Source organism: Megascapheus bottae, chromosome 5 (genome assembly GCF_031878675.1).
Source record: "Megascapheus bottae isolate mThoBot1 chromosome 5, mThoBot2.hap1, whole genome shotgun sequence".
Lineage (NCBI taxonomy): Eukaryota > Metazoa > Chordata > Mammalia > Rodentia > Geomyidae > Megascapheus > Megascapheus bottae.
Genome location: NC_143513.1, coordinates 30,685,527 through 30,702,511, shown reverse-complemented (window position 1 = coordinate 30,702,511; position 16,985 = coordinate 30,685,527). Strand labels below are relative to the sequence as shown.

Sequence of the window (16,985 nt, the reverse complement as noted above, 5' to 3'; positions counted from 1 at the left end):
CTGTTTTTGTTTGTGTTTTCCCAAATGTTACACTTTTGTGTATGTCTGAAGGTAGAGAGGACTGGAGCTAAAGCAAGAGGAGGACACTTGGGAAGGGGACATTGCGGAGTGTGGCTTATCTTTAGGGTAGGAGAGGCTCTGTCAGGAGTGTCTTCATAGGGACTTTTTGGAAGAAAGACTAAGGGTGTGGATGGCTGATGTGCTTGCTGAACCCTAAGAATGTTGGGAAGCATGATGGCTGAAACACCAGGTAACCACTAATGTGGGAGAGCTAAATAAATAAAAATAAAAAGTTTACCAGGGGTAGTGCTGCTTGAAGTATGAATGATACCAGTGGAAAACAACTGACTGAACAGTTGTTTATCGTGTGTCTAAAGACTCAAGACTCTGGATTATGAGTGTTTGACCTTTTAGTTACTTGGGAGATAGAAATCCAGAGATTCTGACTTGAGGTTAGCCATGGCTCAGGAGTTTGCAAGCCTTCATCCCAACCAGTGGCAGGGCACACACGTATTAATCCAGCTACTGAGGAGCGCAATGACTGAGTGCATTAACTTGAACCTATTATCTGCAGTGACATGAATTAGTACAAGTAGGTGGATTGCAGTCCAGTCACTTGTCTAAGTATAAAGCAAGACCCTACCTCAAATAACCAGTGCGAAAAGAGGCAGGAGGTATGGTCCTAGTTGTAGAGCACCTGCCTAGCAAGTGAGAAAACCTAAATTTGATCCACACAAGGGGATTGCAGGGGCAAATGATCAAAGACTAGACATTATATGGTTAAAAAGGGAAACAGTGAGAAATACCAGAAGGTCTGTTAAGGCCTGCTCTTCCTTTCCCATTGGTTAGTATTACTGAACTGTTTTTGCCAAGTGCTTGTGCCATTGGCTCAGATCACCTATTGTTACCTTTCAGTGACCTGAGTCAGAGGAAGACATATCTAATCCCCAGCCTCCTGGCCAACACACCACATTTAGGGTAGCAAAGTTGACCTTGGCTCTTGAGTCTGGCAAGAGAAGAATTCAGACGAGATACAAACATAAGTAAAGGTAATGGAAAAGTTTATTAGAGAAAGAGAGCATGTGGCATAGACATGCCACAGGAAGCCACAGCTCTCCAGCCCATGTCAGCTATCTTTGGCTACAGAGCTTAGTCTTGGGAGAATTGGAGTTTCTGAGATGACTTTCTGATTGGTCTGATGGGTCATCTTTCTGTTTCCTATAAGGTCATGACCCCAAAGATTTAGTGCCCCATCATTATTTCCTCATTCATTTGTTCTTCCTCATTCTTTGCTCCCTTTCCCCATTTCCTTGTCAGGCTGGGATTGTTATTATTCTGTTATCTGCAAGTTGCATACAGTCATTAGTCCCTGACTGGCCTGCTTGTGCTTTCCTATTCGTTTGTCTCCCATTACCATAGTGAGGTGAATGCTGACTGGGCAAGATCCCACACAGAGACTCTCTCTTGAGTCCAGTCAGTGAAGTAGTCAGGCTCTTGCTGGCAAGGTCAGAGGACCAGCTTCCAGAAATCTTGGATCAATTTACAGTGCTAGTCGTCGTTGTTGTCTTCTTCCCCCCCCCCCACACTTCTTCCTCCTTTGGCACTGAAGATTACTTATGTTTGAAATCAAGGCTTTGCTCTTGCCAAGCTCGGGTGTTTCACTTCTTGAGCCATACCTCTAGCCCACTTTTTGCTTTAGTAAATAGTTATTTTTATTTAAAGGGTCTTGAGTTTTGCCTTGGATCAGCCTCAGACTGGCATCCTCTTACCTGTGCCTCCCACATAGGTAAGATTATAAGTGTGTGCCATCACTGCCTGACCTATTTGTAGAGATGTGAGTCTTGCTAGATTTCTGCTGAAGCTGGTTTCCAACCTCACCTGTCAGGCTAAGATTTTGGCCTAGTGGTAGAGTGCTTGCCTAGCATGCATGAAGACCCAGGTTCATTTCCTCAGTACCATATATATAGAAAAGCCGGGAGTGGTGCTGTGGCTCAAGTGGTAGAGTGTTAGCCTTGAGGAAAAAGCCAAAGGACAGTGCTCAGATCCTGAGCTCAAGCCCCAGGACTGGCAAAAAAAAAAAAAAAAAAAAAAAAAAACAAACAACAACAATAACAAAAATAAGCAAAATCAAAAACCTCCTTGTCTAAAGTTGAGATTCATTAACACACCTTTCAATTGGTGGACAGCTAAGTAAACCCTTAAGGTGTGAATTTGGCATACCCCAGCTGAAATACAAAGGATGTTTTGAATCCATCTCATGTATTCCTTTTCTCAGTAAACCTCCCTTGACTAATCCAGGCCAGCTATTCTGCTGAGGGTCCCATAGAGAGTTGAGTTTTAGAAGGAGACATGTCTAGGCTAATAATTACAAGTAAATAAGTTTTAAGTCTTCATTCTGGGGAGAACCTTTGATGCCAGAAAGCTACGTAAAGCAAGAATCTTTTTAGTATGTCTTTCAGAGTGTGCTCCCAGCAAAAGGTGAGAGGAGAAGAACACGGGGATGGAGACAGCTATTCTAGGCTCCTCATTTGACCTGAGGACTTCCTTGTCCTTATCAAGGGCAGAAATTTTGGATAAAAGTATTTTTACAAGTGCTGCCAGCTTAAAATCTTGAGTGATCGTTAGCTCAGAGATCTGAATGAAATTTTGAAGGTTTTAAAAGATAGGCTTGTCACTTTCTTCCTTAGCACTGGAAAGCACTTGAGTGAAAGAAGACTGGCTGGGGTAGTTTTGTGTGGGTGAGTCTGCTCTACTCAAGCAGTCTGGAATCTGTCTTTGCCAGGTTTCCATTGTAACTGCACTCTTCCACAGGATGTGCAGAGTTGAGAACTGCTATACTAAGGGCTTAGAGTAACAATTGAAACACACACACACACACACACACACACACACACAAATTCACAAATTAGATTCAATTACTTTTTTTTTTCTTTGTGGTGCTGGTTCCGGGGCCTGGGTGTTTTCCTTGAATTTTTTTTTTCCTCAAGGCTAGTGCTCTACCACTTGAGCCACAGCTTCACTTCCAGCTTTTTTGGTGATTAATTGGTGTTGAGTCTTGGGGATTTTCCTGCCTAAGCTGGCTTTGAACCTTGATCCCCAGGTCTCAGCCTCCTGGGTAGCTAGGATTTCAGGCGTAATCCACCAGTGCCAGGCTCCTGATCACTTTTGATGATCAAAAGAAACACAACTTCTCTTAATTCTTCAGCTAGGTATCAGTGGCTCACGCCTGCAATTCTAGTTACTCAGCAGGCTGAGATCTGAAGATTGCAGTTTCAAGCCAGCCTAGGCTGGCTCTAAGACTCTTATTTCCAGTTGACATTAACCATCAGAAAACTGGAAGTGGCACTGTGCTCAAAGTGGCAGAGTGCTAGCCTTGAGCAAAAGACCTTAGGGACAGTGCCCAGGCCCTGAGTTAAAGTCCTGTGACTGACAAAAGAAAAAGAAAAAAAATATGAATGACACATGCTGCTTCTCCGTTCTTCTTATTTTTAAGAATTATTTTCTGTTTTCAGTGCATCTTTTAAAATAAATTCTTAGACCGGTCTTTCAGTAAGGACTGAGTCAGACGGTGAGTTGATAACCTGAGCCAGGATTTGGTTTCCTGCCAGGTATTGTTATCCTTGCTTTATTTGTTCTCTAACAATCTGATTAGAAGGTGCAATTTCATCTCAGAAAAAAAACAAAACAAAGCAAAACAAAAGTATTTGGTTGTGTAACCAGCATCTTGTCATTTTTCATCAGTCCAGGAAGCTGGGTCTCTTGAGAAGGAAACTTGCACAGATACTTAGAGTAAGTAGCTTTGTATTGAAGGTAAAATTCTCATGCTCCACCCTAAAGAAAATGGTTTGTTTTGGGGAGGTGATCCTAGAGCTTGAACTCTGTTGGATACAACAGCTTTTTGTAGTTAATTGGAGATATGAGTCACATGAACTTTTCCTGCCCAGGCTGGCTTCAAACCACTGCTCTCAGATCTCAGCCTCCTGAGGAGCAAGGACTACAGGTGTGAGCTGGCTGAGAAAATAGGTTTAAAGACATACCTGTTACCTTTTTGATTCCAAAATTCATATCACTGAGAATTACTTGATTTTGTCAAGTCCTTTCAGTTCAGATTTTTCTAGCTGTCAGAACACCACTCTTTGCCCCTTCTAGTCAAGAGCCTTTTTCTTCATTCCTCTCACAGAGCTTTTCCTGCTTTGAAACTGTCCTTCTGCTGTTCAGTCTCAAGAATGATATTTCTTCCTTCCCTTTACAACTTATGTCTTCCTTTTCTTCCCTCAGAATCCATTGTACTGTAACAGACACTGAAGACTCCATGTTGCACTGAAGAGTAATTAAAGAGATGCCTGCAACCTTACGTGCAGGCCCTCTTGCTCTCTTTCGCGCGCGCTCTCTCTCGCTCTCTCTCTCTCTCTCTCTCTCTCTCTCTCTCTCTCTCTCTCTCTCTCTCTCTCTCTCTCCCTCCCTCCCTCCCTCTCTCCCTCTCCCTCTCCCTCTCCCTTTCTCTCTCCCTCTCCCTCTTCCTCTCTCTCTCTCTCTCTCTTTCTTACTCTCTCTCTCATACAAGCTTAATATTGCATCCCTCATTTTTCTTTCTTAGCACTTAAATCAAAGTTATAAATAAGTATGTCTATTTGTTGTTTATTGTCTTCTTTCTCTATTAGAAATAAAGTTCAGTGGGTGGGTGGACTCCATCTGTTTATCCCTCTAAAATAGGCAGCATGGTTTTAGGGGTGTTAAGTACCTAACAGTAAGTTAAGTTAACAATTACTTGTGGAGGGAATCATGTATTAGAAGACAGAACACAAAGACTGCTGGTGCAGCCCTTTTCTGAGTCATTCCTATCTTCAGCTTTTTTTTTTTCTCCTTACTCAGTGTTCCAGAGTTATTCAGTAAACAGGTACCATTAACTAATGGCCTTGCTTATTGTATTCTGGTAATATTTCTAAAGCTTAATCATCCAGTCATTTTTAAATTTCGTTTTTAATGTGTAGGCTGGTGCTGTTGGCCATGACCAAGTCTGCTGTGTAGTCATCCAGCACGAGGCAGTGGTATACTTTTCCAGATGTGGGAAGTTCTGGATGGTTCTATGGGTTCCACACAGATTAGGGATAGACAATGGTTTCTCAATTTTGTCTGTTAGTTTTACTTATTATTATTGACCCTTCACAATGTAACTATGCCATTTTCAAAAAATAAAAGGTATAATGTAAATGGGAAATGAACTCATTCATTCAATTTTTCTGTAAGTGTTTTCTTGATGCTAATGATGTAAGTTGTTATGAGAAAGTCAGAATAGCCGTCTACCTTGCTCTTTGTATCCAGAAAGAGCGTAATTCAGGCAAGATATGAGACATAGGGAAAAGGACAAGAAGACTTATTAGGAAAGAAATAGAGCAGAAAGAGGGGATTATTACATGCCATCATGATATAGGAAGATGGTCCTTTAATTCTTCTTTTGCCATCTTCATGGTATAGGTATAAACATTAACTTTAAACTAAGGGGAAAATAAGGGATGGGAGCAAAGGTATGCATAAAGCCTCAATTATGAGTTTTAGTTCTCGAAGAATACGGGCTATATCTAGTTGTTAGGGGTTCCTGAGAAGTTACCATCATTGTCATCACTTCCCGGGAGCATTCTGGTTCCTATGAGATAATTCCTCCTGCTCCAAGATGGAGCCTCATCATTATAGGTAATCATCTTCATTTGGGAGTTGATCCATCTTGCAGAACTCTGCTGTTCTTTAGGGATAATTTCAGTCCATTGTCACAGAGTCATTGATTTGTGCTGTCTTTTCTGGAAAGGAAGGTGATTACAAAATGACTATTGAGAAAATGGCTTAGAGGAAAGGCAAATACAAAATGGAGACAGAGACACTAAGATTTGCCCCTGCTTTTTGTGAATCTTGGCAGCAAAAACAGTTTCTTGTTTTTGTTTTTGTTTTTGCCAGTCCTGGGGTCTGAACTCAGAGCCCAAGCACTGTCCTTGAGCTTTCCTCAAGGCTAGCGCTCTATCACTTGAGCCACAGCACCACTTCCGGCTTTTCTATGTATGTGGCACCCAGGGATTGAACCCGGGTCTTTGTGCATGCTAGGTAAGTACTCTACCACTAGGCCACCAGGCCTGGCAGCAAAACAGTTTTAAGGACCTGTTACAAAGACACTTCCACTAGACTGACCTATCAGTAGTCAATGAGAGTCCTTAGATAAATCTATAGTTTTTAGAGTTTTTTTAAAAAAAATTGTATTTTCTTTATTCTTCCATTTATCTGTAATTAAGATGTTCTGTAGGGAGAGCATTTCTATTCCTTTATAGATGTTTATATAATAATGAGGACCAGTGCTAGGAAGTGTAAATGTACAGACTCATGTCCTTGACATGGAGAATGGGAATGGACTAGCTGGATTTGCTGATTAAAACAGAGTTTAGGCAGCATTTTCTGTGGAAGACTAAAATATTGAGTTGAGGTCAGAGCCATGCTCCAGGTATTAATTGCAGGAACTCTTTGAAGGCAGGTAGCTCTTTGTAGATATTTGAGCTGAAGAACTCGCAGATCTCAGTGTCAGTGTCTGCATGGCATCATCCACTAGTGGTAATGTCAGAGGATCAAGATCAAGGTACATGTGCTCCTGGGTTGTACTATACGGTGTCCCCAATAGGCGGTGGTGTTCCAAGATTCCCTGAGGAGTGATTTGAGTCTCAGGGCTGAGCCCATGGGCCCTCATCTCTACTCTGTGTGCCAGCCTTATGTCTGTGCTCTCCTTAGGTTTCTCCTAATGATGGGTGTGCTCTTCTGCTGTGGAGCTGGCTTCTTCATCCGCAGGCGCATGTACCCGCCACCGCTGATCGAAGAGCCTGCATTCAACGTGTCTTACACCCGGCAACCCCCAAACCTCACTCCAGGTCAGACAGCCCTTCGTCTCGGTCTCGCTTCCCTGCAGTGCATGTATCACATGTAAACACCTGTTGTGGGTATGACTACAGAGTATCCTGGAAGAAAGAAATGTTTGGCCATTTTATTCGTTTAAGTTCCAATGACTATAATTCATGTGTGTTGGTCACAAACGTGTATGTGATCATTGTCTCATACCCTCATATTCTGCTTTGGGTGGCTTGGTGGGAATTTTTTTTTTTTTTGGTCTGGAGCTTGGACTCCAGGCTTTTCTTTTTGTTCTTGTTCATTCTTCTTCTTTGCCTTTTTTTTTTCTTTTTTGATTCACTTAGGCTAACACTTTAGTCACACCTCTACTTTTGACATTTTTCTGGTTAATTCAGAGATAAAGAGTCTTTTGGGGGGGAGGGACCAGGAGTTTGGCCTAGTGGTAGAGTGCCTGCCTAGCATGCACGAAGACCTGTGTTCAATTCCTCAGTGCCATATACATAGAAAAAAACCGGAAATAGTGCTGAGGCTCAAGTGGTAGAGCTCTAGTCTTGAGAAAGTCCAAGGACAGTGCTCAGGCCTGAACTCATGCCTAGGACTGGCAAAAAAAAAAGAATCTTGGGGACTTTTCTGTTCAAGCTGACTTTGAACCTTAATTCTCAGATCTTAGCCTCCTGAGAAGCCAAGATTACAGGCATGATCACAGGAGCCTAGGTAAATTGTGAAATTGTGATTGGTATATCTTAAATCAGTGTTATGCAGTTCATATATGCATATATTTTTTTCTCTGCCTTTTTCATAAAAATTATATTGTGTAAAAATTTCTGTGAAGGCCCAGTAATGCTCCTGCCATTCTTAATACCTTTGGATTAAATATGTTTGTTAATGGTAATTTGCTTAGATATTATATGATTGATGATCATTTGTTTTGTTCTTTGTTCTCCTTTTTTACCTTTTTATTTATTCAAATTTTTCCAGTCTGGGGTTTGAACTCAGTGCATGAACACTGTCCTTGGGCTTTCCTCAAGGCTAGCATTCTACCACTTGAGCCATAGCACCACTTCCAGCTTTTTCTATGTATGTGGTGCTGAGGAATGGAACCTGGGTCTTCGTGCATGCTAGGCAAGCACTCTACCACTAGGCCAAACTCCTAGCGCCTATTCATTTTTTGAAAAGAGTACTCATTGTCAAATAACTTTTTTTTTGGTCAGTCTTGGGCCTTGAACTCAGGTCCTGGGCACTGACCTTGGGCATTCTCAAGGCTAGAGTTCTACCCCTTGAGCCACAGCACCATTTCTGGCTGTTTTTTTTTCTATGTATGTGGTACTGAGGAATCGAACCTAGGTCGTTGTGCATGCTAGGCAAGCACTCTACCACTAGGCCAAACTCCTGGCTGGATAACTTTCTTTTTTATTTCTTTAAATTTTTTTAAAAAATTTATTATAAAGGTGATGTAGAGAGGGGTTAGCGTTACATAAAACAGGTAAAGAGTGCATTTCAATTGGACAGTGTTACCTCTTCCATCTTAATAATTTTATTTCTCTTTTTTATGGGGGTCTGGGGGCTTGAACTCAGGGCCTGGCATGGTCATTGATCTTTCTTAAGGCTAACACTCTACCACTTGCGCTACAGTACCACTTCTGGCTTTTTCTGTGTATACTTGGTACTAAGGAATTGAATTCATGTATGCTAGGCAAGCATGCATCCATTAGGCCACACTCCCGCCCCCACTGACCTTCTGTTTTGCTCAAGACAAAACTACCTGAACCATAGCTCCACATCAGGCTTTTTCTTTGACAGATTAATTAATGGTAACAAGAGTCTCACAAACTTGACCTCCCAGGCTGGCTTTGAACCATGATATTCAGATCTCAGCCTCCAGAATAGCTACAGATGTGAGACACCAGCATTCAGCAAATTACTGGTTTTCTGAGTGCTCACAAACAGTGATGACTATTTGGTAAGAATTATATTTGTCTTAGTTTCTTTAGGATCTCACAGATTAAGAACTTGCATTTCTGAGCCTGGCTCTGGTGGCTCATGCCTTTAATCTTAGCTACTCAGAAGGCTGAGTAATCTGAGTATCTCAGTTCAAAGTTAGCCTGGGCAGGAAAGTTCATGAGACTCGTATGTGGCTTAAAATGGTAGAGTGATAGCCTTGAGCCAAAAAGCTCAGGGACCGGGCCCAGGCCCTGAATTCAGGCCACACTATTTGGTGGGGAGTGCCGAGGATGCATGTCCACAACAGCCTAGAGGTGGCCTTCACAGTAAAGGCAATTAAATCATAGCCTGTCTTCTTTCTGGTATACTATGTAAGGGCAAAAGTTTGTCAAATCAAGGCTATAAAATTGTCTGATGAGACATTCTTAAGGAGCATTCAGTGAAGAGAGAGTTGGTTATATATATCCTTAGGAGAATAGCTGTGCTTCTAACAACTGGAAGTCTAGACAGTAACGGAGGCCATGATGTTACACTTAAAAACATGTTTTCCTTGGATGTATCTGATACTGATTTCTTTATTTAAAAAATTAAGTAGCTCAAGTGGGCAGAATATTCCTATTGGTAAGATGTAGTTTTAGTATTTCTGTTGGCCATACTTTCATGGTAAGTGTGTTCATGATTTGCTGTTTTGATGTCTCAATCCTATAATAAATCTGTCAGTCTGTAGTGATGATGGCTGCCAAACTGAGAGAGTAGGAGGGGTTTTGACAGTTTAATTACTCACCAATTCCTAGCTGAAGCATAAGCATGGATGCTTCAGCTTCAGTAGTAAAGACATGTGGATAGTCTGACCTCTTTTTCTTTTTCTTTCCTTCCTTCCCTCCTTCCCTCCCACCCTCTTTCCTTTCTCCCCCTACCCACAATCTCTCTTTTTCTTTCTTTCTTTTTACATTGTGCTGATCCTATGCCTTAAATTCAGGGCCTGGGTACCGTCCCTGAGTTTTTGTGCTCAAGATTACGGCTCTACCACTTGGATCACAGTTCCACTTCTGGTTTCTTTTGGGTGGTTAACTGGAGATAAGAGTCTCACAGACTTTCCTACCTGGACTTCCTTTGAACTGTGATCCTCAGATCTCAGCCTCCTGAGCAGCTAGGATTACAGGTATGAGCCACTGGTGGCTAGCCAGTCTGACTTTTTGAGCTGGTAGAATAAGTATACCATTATCCCATAGTCTCGGTAAGACAATGGCCCTTTGGACCGAAGAATATCCAAATCCCTTCTAATCTAAAATGGTGTGATATCTGCATATAACCTGCACATACCTTCTTGTGTATTGCAACTCATCCTAGATAACTTAAAATCCCTAACATAATACAAATACTTCAAAGAGTTGTTATCCCATGTTGCTAGGGAGTGATAACAAGGAAAAGATATGTACATGTTTGCTGCAGATGCAGCATTTCTCACATAATTGCAGTCTTCAGTCGACTGAATCTGAAGATGTAGAAGCTGTAATTATTTTTTTGAACATGACAAAACTGCAGTTAGGCATTAAGTCACTTCACCTTCTTCCTATCCCTGTGCCTCTGACATTTCTCATTTGAAAAAATTGTTTTTATTGCTTCTCCCCCTGCAAGGATCGGTGAAATGAGGGCGCCCTGGGGTGGAGCTGTGTTAGGTCTGTGCTTTTAGAGGACTCTCGTCCATGGCCTTCTATTGTGTTCACTCCCGGTGACCAATTTAGGACAACATTATGTTAAAACCATGGATTTTGTCAAAGAAATTAAGTAGGAATGCTTGAAGTCTCTTTGGCTTGAGAATCACCAGTGCTAATCTGTTACTAGCCATCTTACGATAACTAGTTGGCCGAGAAGTGGGGCTGTCAGTGCAGTGTCAACTAGACAAGCCCAAAGTTGTCACTGCCTTATATTATGTCTCTTGCTGCCTAGCCTTATCTCTCCACAGTTCACATGCTTTTAGCTGATAGTAACCGACATCTCATTTCAGCAAGCTTAAAAAATAAAGTTAGCCGTTGTAATAAAAAGATCACTGTGATGATGGTCTAGCAGCATCCTCAGAGACTGTGTTTCTGTCTGGACGTCTACGCTGTCCTAACTCGTGTGTCCTTTGTAGTTTTCACTGGCTGGAGGATGTCTGCCTCAGTGCCTCCAGATCTAACAATGGCTAGGAGAAGAAAAATTCAATTTTTAAATCTAAATGAGAACATGGGGCTGGGAATGTGGCTTAGTGGTAGAGTGCTTGCCTACCATGCATGAAGGCCAGGGTTCAATTCCTCAGTACCATATACACAGAAAAAGCCAGAAATGGTGCTGTGGCTCAAGTGGTAGAGTGCTAGCCTTGAACAAAAAGTTCAGGGACAGTGCCCAGTCCCTGAGTTCAAACCCCAGGACTGGCAAAAAATGAATAAATAACTAAAATAAAATGAGACTATGTAATGGGACTCTCTTGGTATTACCGAAGAGGACTTGAATAGCATGATCCATAGGAGGTGCTCTTATTTTTTTCTTCATTGTTCTCACTTCCCTGAGGTCTTATGTTTCCTGGTTTCAATCTCTTTTTCTGGTGTCAGTTCCTCTTTGCAATTGTATCCTTTAGAATGGATCACATTGGGAACCTTTCAAGTTTTGTTATTTAAAGGATTTTAAGGTGCCTTTGATTCCAGAGTTTCTTGGCATGCAATTATGTACAATTAGGAGGGAAGGTCTCTGTTGTTTGGGGCACCTATCTGGTCTTCTTGCTTCCCTCCTGGCCTTGTCAATGTGGGTTTCATGCTTGGGATGAAGGCTTCCCACTTTCTCTTTCTACTTGAGTCTCTCTGCCTCAGTAAAAACAATGTCTGTCTTTGCTCAGCTTGGCCAGTATCTTGTCAGGTGTTCTCCTTTTAGCTAAACAAGTGGAAATCTGGTTTAGGTCTGCCCTGTGCCTGTCTTCTATAAGAGCCAACTGAACTGATATTGTTTGGCCTCCTCTGGTGGGAGAACCACAAGGCACCAATGTCTGTTCCAGATGCTTCATAGCTGTCATTAACTACACAAAGCAGAGCTCAAAAGGTGTTTCTCTGCCTGCTGTTGCCAAGTTTTTTGTTTTGTTTTGTTTTGCCAGTCGTGGGGCTTGAACTCAGGGCCTGAGCATTGTCCTTGGACTTTTTTTTCTCAAGGCTAGTGCTCTACCACTTGAGCCACAGCACCACTTCCAGCTTTGTATGTGGTACCAAGGAGTCGAACCCCGGTCTTCATGCATGCTAGGCAAGCACTCTACCACTAGGCCAAACTCCCCGCCTCTTGTTTTTGTATTTTTTTTTTCTTCACAGTTCATGTCTTAATACATAATTTATTGACTGCATAATCTGAGTTTGGGTGGCCATGCTTCAGTGAATTGCAGACACAGTCCCAAATATGGAGAAAGAAAGAGTGGGTACATATGTGAAAATGGAAAGAGGTAAATTGAGGGGATGGAGGAGAATGATGAAAGGGTTGACATTGATCAAGATACATTGTACAAACAAAACTGACATGCTGAACTAAAAGCCCTTTGTATACTTAAAGATAATTTAAAAAAAATTAAACAAACGCAGTCTAAGTCTAATCCATGAGGAAATAGTAACATGGGCTGCTTTTCCATTCACTTCTTGTGATCTTAATAGTTTCCCAGTTATTCCGACTTCTTCACAGAGGCTGCATTTATTTCCTGTATCCAACCATTGACCACACACCTTCACAACTGAAGAGCAGGTTCTCTTCTCCCAGGTTACACCTCTTGTAGAGAAGGCGCCAGTGTTCCCTTGACTTTGGGCTGTCACTTCTGGCAGTAGTGTCCTATCCACATTGAATCTCATATGACTTGTCTGTTATTTCTAATCTTTTTATTATCGTTATCATTTATTATTGACCATCTTTGATCCACTTTGCATTCTTTCCATCTTCTTTGATGACTGGAATCTCTCCTCACAAATCTATTTACCCCTTACCATAACACTGCTAACAAAGAAAAAATGTATTGCCTGGCTCCACTGAAGGAAGAAACAATCTACCCTAAGTATCCTATTCTTCCTTCTGCATGCTATGAGCTATTTTGACCCATACTAGAGCTTCTCAAGGCTATTGCCTACAAAGGATCTCTGCCTATTTGAAAAGACTATCTCCTTGGCTTTGAGCTAAGCTATGGGACCCAAATGCAGAACCCAGTGCTATACCCACTGATTATTATGTATTGTATCCTTCCTGAAGATCCTCTCTTCTTCTTTTGTTGGCCATGGCTAGCACTCTACCTCTTTAAGCCATCTAGTTTTCTGGTGGTTAATTGTAGATAAGGACTTTCCTGCCTGGGCTGGCTTTGAGCCTTGACCCTCAGATTTCAGCCTCCTGAGTAGCTAGAACTATAGGTGTGAACCACTGGCGCCTAGCTCCTCTCTTATTTTTAGGTTATATTTGTATTATCTTTTAGTACAAAGAGGTTAAAAGGGTTTGCCATTCAACATGCCTGTTTATGAGTATAATGTGTCTTAATATCATCCCTCTTATCATTCTCCCCCATCCTCTCTTTCCTTTGTATCAGTCACTACCACTGTAAAGATGCTGAAGCATTCCCACTCTTACAATGCCTTGATTAATACCCCAGCTTAGCTTTTCACCTACTGTATTGGGTGTCTGTTCTGCCACTCCACTAACGTTATCAAATAAAGAAAATGTACTCTACAGCTGCTAAAAATATGTAGTTCTTCCTTTGGGGGGGGGGCTTTCTTTGACCATATAGAGGGCTAGTCACTTTTTTGTTTTGTTTTGTGTTTGTCAGTCACTGTGGGACTTGAACTCTGGGCCTGGGCGTTGTCCCTGAGCTCTTCAGCTCAAGTCTACCTCCCTACTCCTTCAGCCACAGTGCCAATTCTGGTTTTACGGTGGTTAACTGGAGATAAGAGTTTCACGGATTTTTATGCCCAGGCTGATTTTGAACCTTGAGCCTCAGATCTCAGCCTCCTGAGTAACTAGGATTACAGGCATGAGCCACCGCACCTGGCTAAACTTACATTTAAAAAAAATAAATCTTTCAGCGCTGGGAGTTTGATCTAGTGGTAGAGTGCTTATCTAGCCTGCACAAAGACCCAGGTTCAATTCCTAGGTACCGCATACATAGAAAAAAACCAGAAGTGGTGCTGTAACTCAAGTGGTAGAGCTCTAGCCTTGAGAAAGCCCAAGGACAGCGCTCAGGATCTTAGTTCAAGGCCCAGGACTAGCAAAAAAAATTCTTTCAGAATACAAAGGTGCAATACCTATGTACATCTGGTCATATCAAATAATATTCGTTGAAATGAACAGAAATAGAAACAAGAGGTTTTTTTCCCATGGTGCTGTTTTTATTTTGTTTGTTTATCTGTCTTTGGGAGGGGAAGAGGGGTACAGAATGGGACGGACAAAGGGTGAACAAACACAGCACTGGTACTCACTAGACACTAAGTTGAAAATGAATTACAATACTAGTGGGTGGGGATGGGAGGGAAATACAGGGGGTGGGGAGAGAGATTGTCTCAAAAGATATGTATTCTTTACCTGACTTATGTAACTGTAACCCCTCTGTACATCACCTTTATAATAACAATGAATTTAAGGTCTCCTCCTCCTCCTCCTCCTCCTCCTTCTTCTTTTGTGGGTCATGGGCCTGGAACTGTAGGCCTGTTGTCCCTGAGCTCTTCAGCTCAAGGCTACTAACCTGCACCTGGAGTCACAGCCCCACTTTCACTTTTCTAGTGATTAATTGGAGTCTCAAGGTCTTTAGTTTCCAGGCTAGCTTTGAACCATGATCCTCAGATCTCTACCTCCTGAGTAGTTAGGATTATAGGTGTAAGCCACAGTGTCCAGCTAAGTTCTTTTGGGGTGAAGAATTCAGTCATATTATTCAGTGAATATCCTATGAAACTAATGAAATTAAAGGGAGGGATTGTGTTGGGAAGGATGAGAGAAAATGATGAAAGGGGTGACTTACAATTGCTTAAAGATAATAAAAATATGATTTAAAAAATCCTTTTTGTATCTGGACACTGGTGACTAACCCCCCCTGTACCCCCACAGTACTCAAGTAGCTGAGATCTAGGATCATGGTTTGAGGCCAACCCAGGCAGGGAAGTTCATGAAACTATTATCTTCAATTAACCACCAAAAATCTGCATGTGGAGTTGTGGCTCAAGTAGAGTCTCAGCCCTAAGGGACAGAGTGTAGGCCTTGAGTTCAAGCCCCAGTACCAGTGTACATGCACACACAGGCCCATAATCACACACAACATTCTCCCTTACCTTTGCAGTCATGACACTTTCTCCAGCTTCATTAGTTACCTTCATATTCTTCTCTAAGACCTGAAATGATTCACTGTTGCTATTGTTTTGCCAGTATTAGAATTGAACTTGGAAGTCTTGTGCTTTCTTGACTTATTTGCTCATGGCTGGCGCTGTACCATTGGATTTCATGCCTCTAGCTTTGCTTTTTACCTATTGATTGAATATAGTGTATTTCTGCCAAGGTTGGCTTCAAACTGTGATCTTCCAGATCTCAGTCTTCTGAGTAGCTAGGATTATAGGGTCAGATTTTCTACTACCTGGTCATCTTAAATGTTTTGTGGGCCAGGAGTGTGGCCTAGTGGTAGAGTGCTTGTCTCACATGCACAAAGCCATGGGTTCAATTACTCAGTACCACATGCACAGAAAAAGCCAAAAGTGGTGCTGTGGCTTAAGTGGTAGAATGCCAGCCTTGAGAGAGCTCAAGGACAATGCCAAGGCTCCAAGTTCAAGCCCCAGGCAAGAAAATATTTTATGTTTTTCTGTCTTGAGTGTTGACCTTTACCTACAACTTTCCCCTAGGTACTGACTTTCTCCCTCTCTGAATACCTTCTTAGTGATCTTGCCCACACTCATGTATTTGTATCCATTTTCCATGTTTGCACAACACACTGTCCTTTTTCTTGGCCATTTGCTCTCCAATATCGAACTTTCCATCTGACATGTCCTTGGTGTGTACACCTTCTTTGAGACTAGAAAGAAGAGTATCGTTTTCTATCTAGATCTTGTCTCCATCCTCATACATTCCAGAGTAAGGTGGCTTCAGTTAAACATGGGCTGTGCTTTTCTGTTAGCTCCTCTCCCCTTCTCTAACACTCAAAGACCTTCATGATCTTCTTTCTAGGGCACTACAACAACCTCCTTTGTTTTCTATCTTTCACTTTTTAATTCTATAACACATGAGTTGTAGAACATTGAGAAACTCATGGCCGTGGATAATAAACACATACTGAGGCAGTGGATAAGATGCCCTGACAAAAGAAGCAGCTGCCCATCTGTGGGGTCACACAGGGGCAAGATGCTGTGGTGTTTGAATGCGTGGCATCTGTGGTTGACTTCTGCTGCTGGCACCAGGAATGCAGGCCTAGTTTTTGTTGCTGTCTACTTCCTTTTGAGTACATTTGTAGATTTTTAAGATTTGACTTCTCGCTACCTGAGAGGTTTAGAATACCTTATCCAAATAAATGGCCATCTTCCTAGGAATTACATCTTTACTTAAGTGAACTCTCATAGGGAAGAAAAAACAAAAAGAAAACTAGACCGTTATCAGTGGCCCAACCTTGTAATCCTAGTTACTTGGAAAATGAAGATCAAGAGATCATAGGTGGTTCAAGGCCACCCATTCCGTTGGGTTGGGGAAGGTTATGAGCCTCCATCTCAACCAATGTGGATTGGGTGTGGTGTCTATATACTTGCCAGTCAAGGGGAGGACATGATTGAAGTGATCAGATCTAACGGTAAGCTACGAAATCACAACTGAGAGTTACAGGCAGTTGGGGACAGGATAGCTTTTCTCTTACCTCCTGTCAGCTTTTCTGAAACTCTCCATGTGCAGCATGCTCAGACTTGAAAAAGAGCTTCTCTGGTGGCATTCAGGAGAAACAGAAATTCCCAACTAAGGGTGCATACAATACAGCAAAACAGCAGCTCTAGCTCTCCGCCATAGGTCTTGCTAGCTTCTCACCTACTTGTGACCTTGGGTTTACCCTGAGTGGCAGGGACTTCCTCATCTCACAAAATACTAACTCAGCAGGCTGGGCCTGAGAGTTTATATTAGAAAGTCTTTGGAAAACTCTTCTATGCATTGTTTTTGCTCATTCC

General features: G+C 42.0%; 1 protein-coding gene across 2 annotated transcripts in view; it reads left to right on the top strand.

Annotated features, from left to right (window-relative positions):
- Positions 1-16,985, top strand: part of Vopp1 (VOPP1 WW domain binding protein) — a 77,237-nt gene that overhangs the window by 56,952 nt on the left and 3,300 nt on the right. For both annotated transcript variants that reach the window (XM_090332856.1, XM_090332857.1), the window contains one exon: positions 6,766-6,902. In XM_090332856.1, coding sequence (XP_090188982.1) covers positions 6,766-6,902 — 137 coding nt within the window. The remainder of the gene's footprint in view (positions 1-6,765; positions 6,903-16,985) is intronic.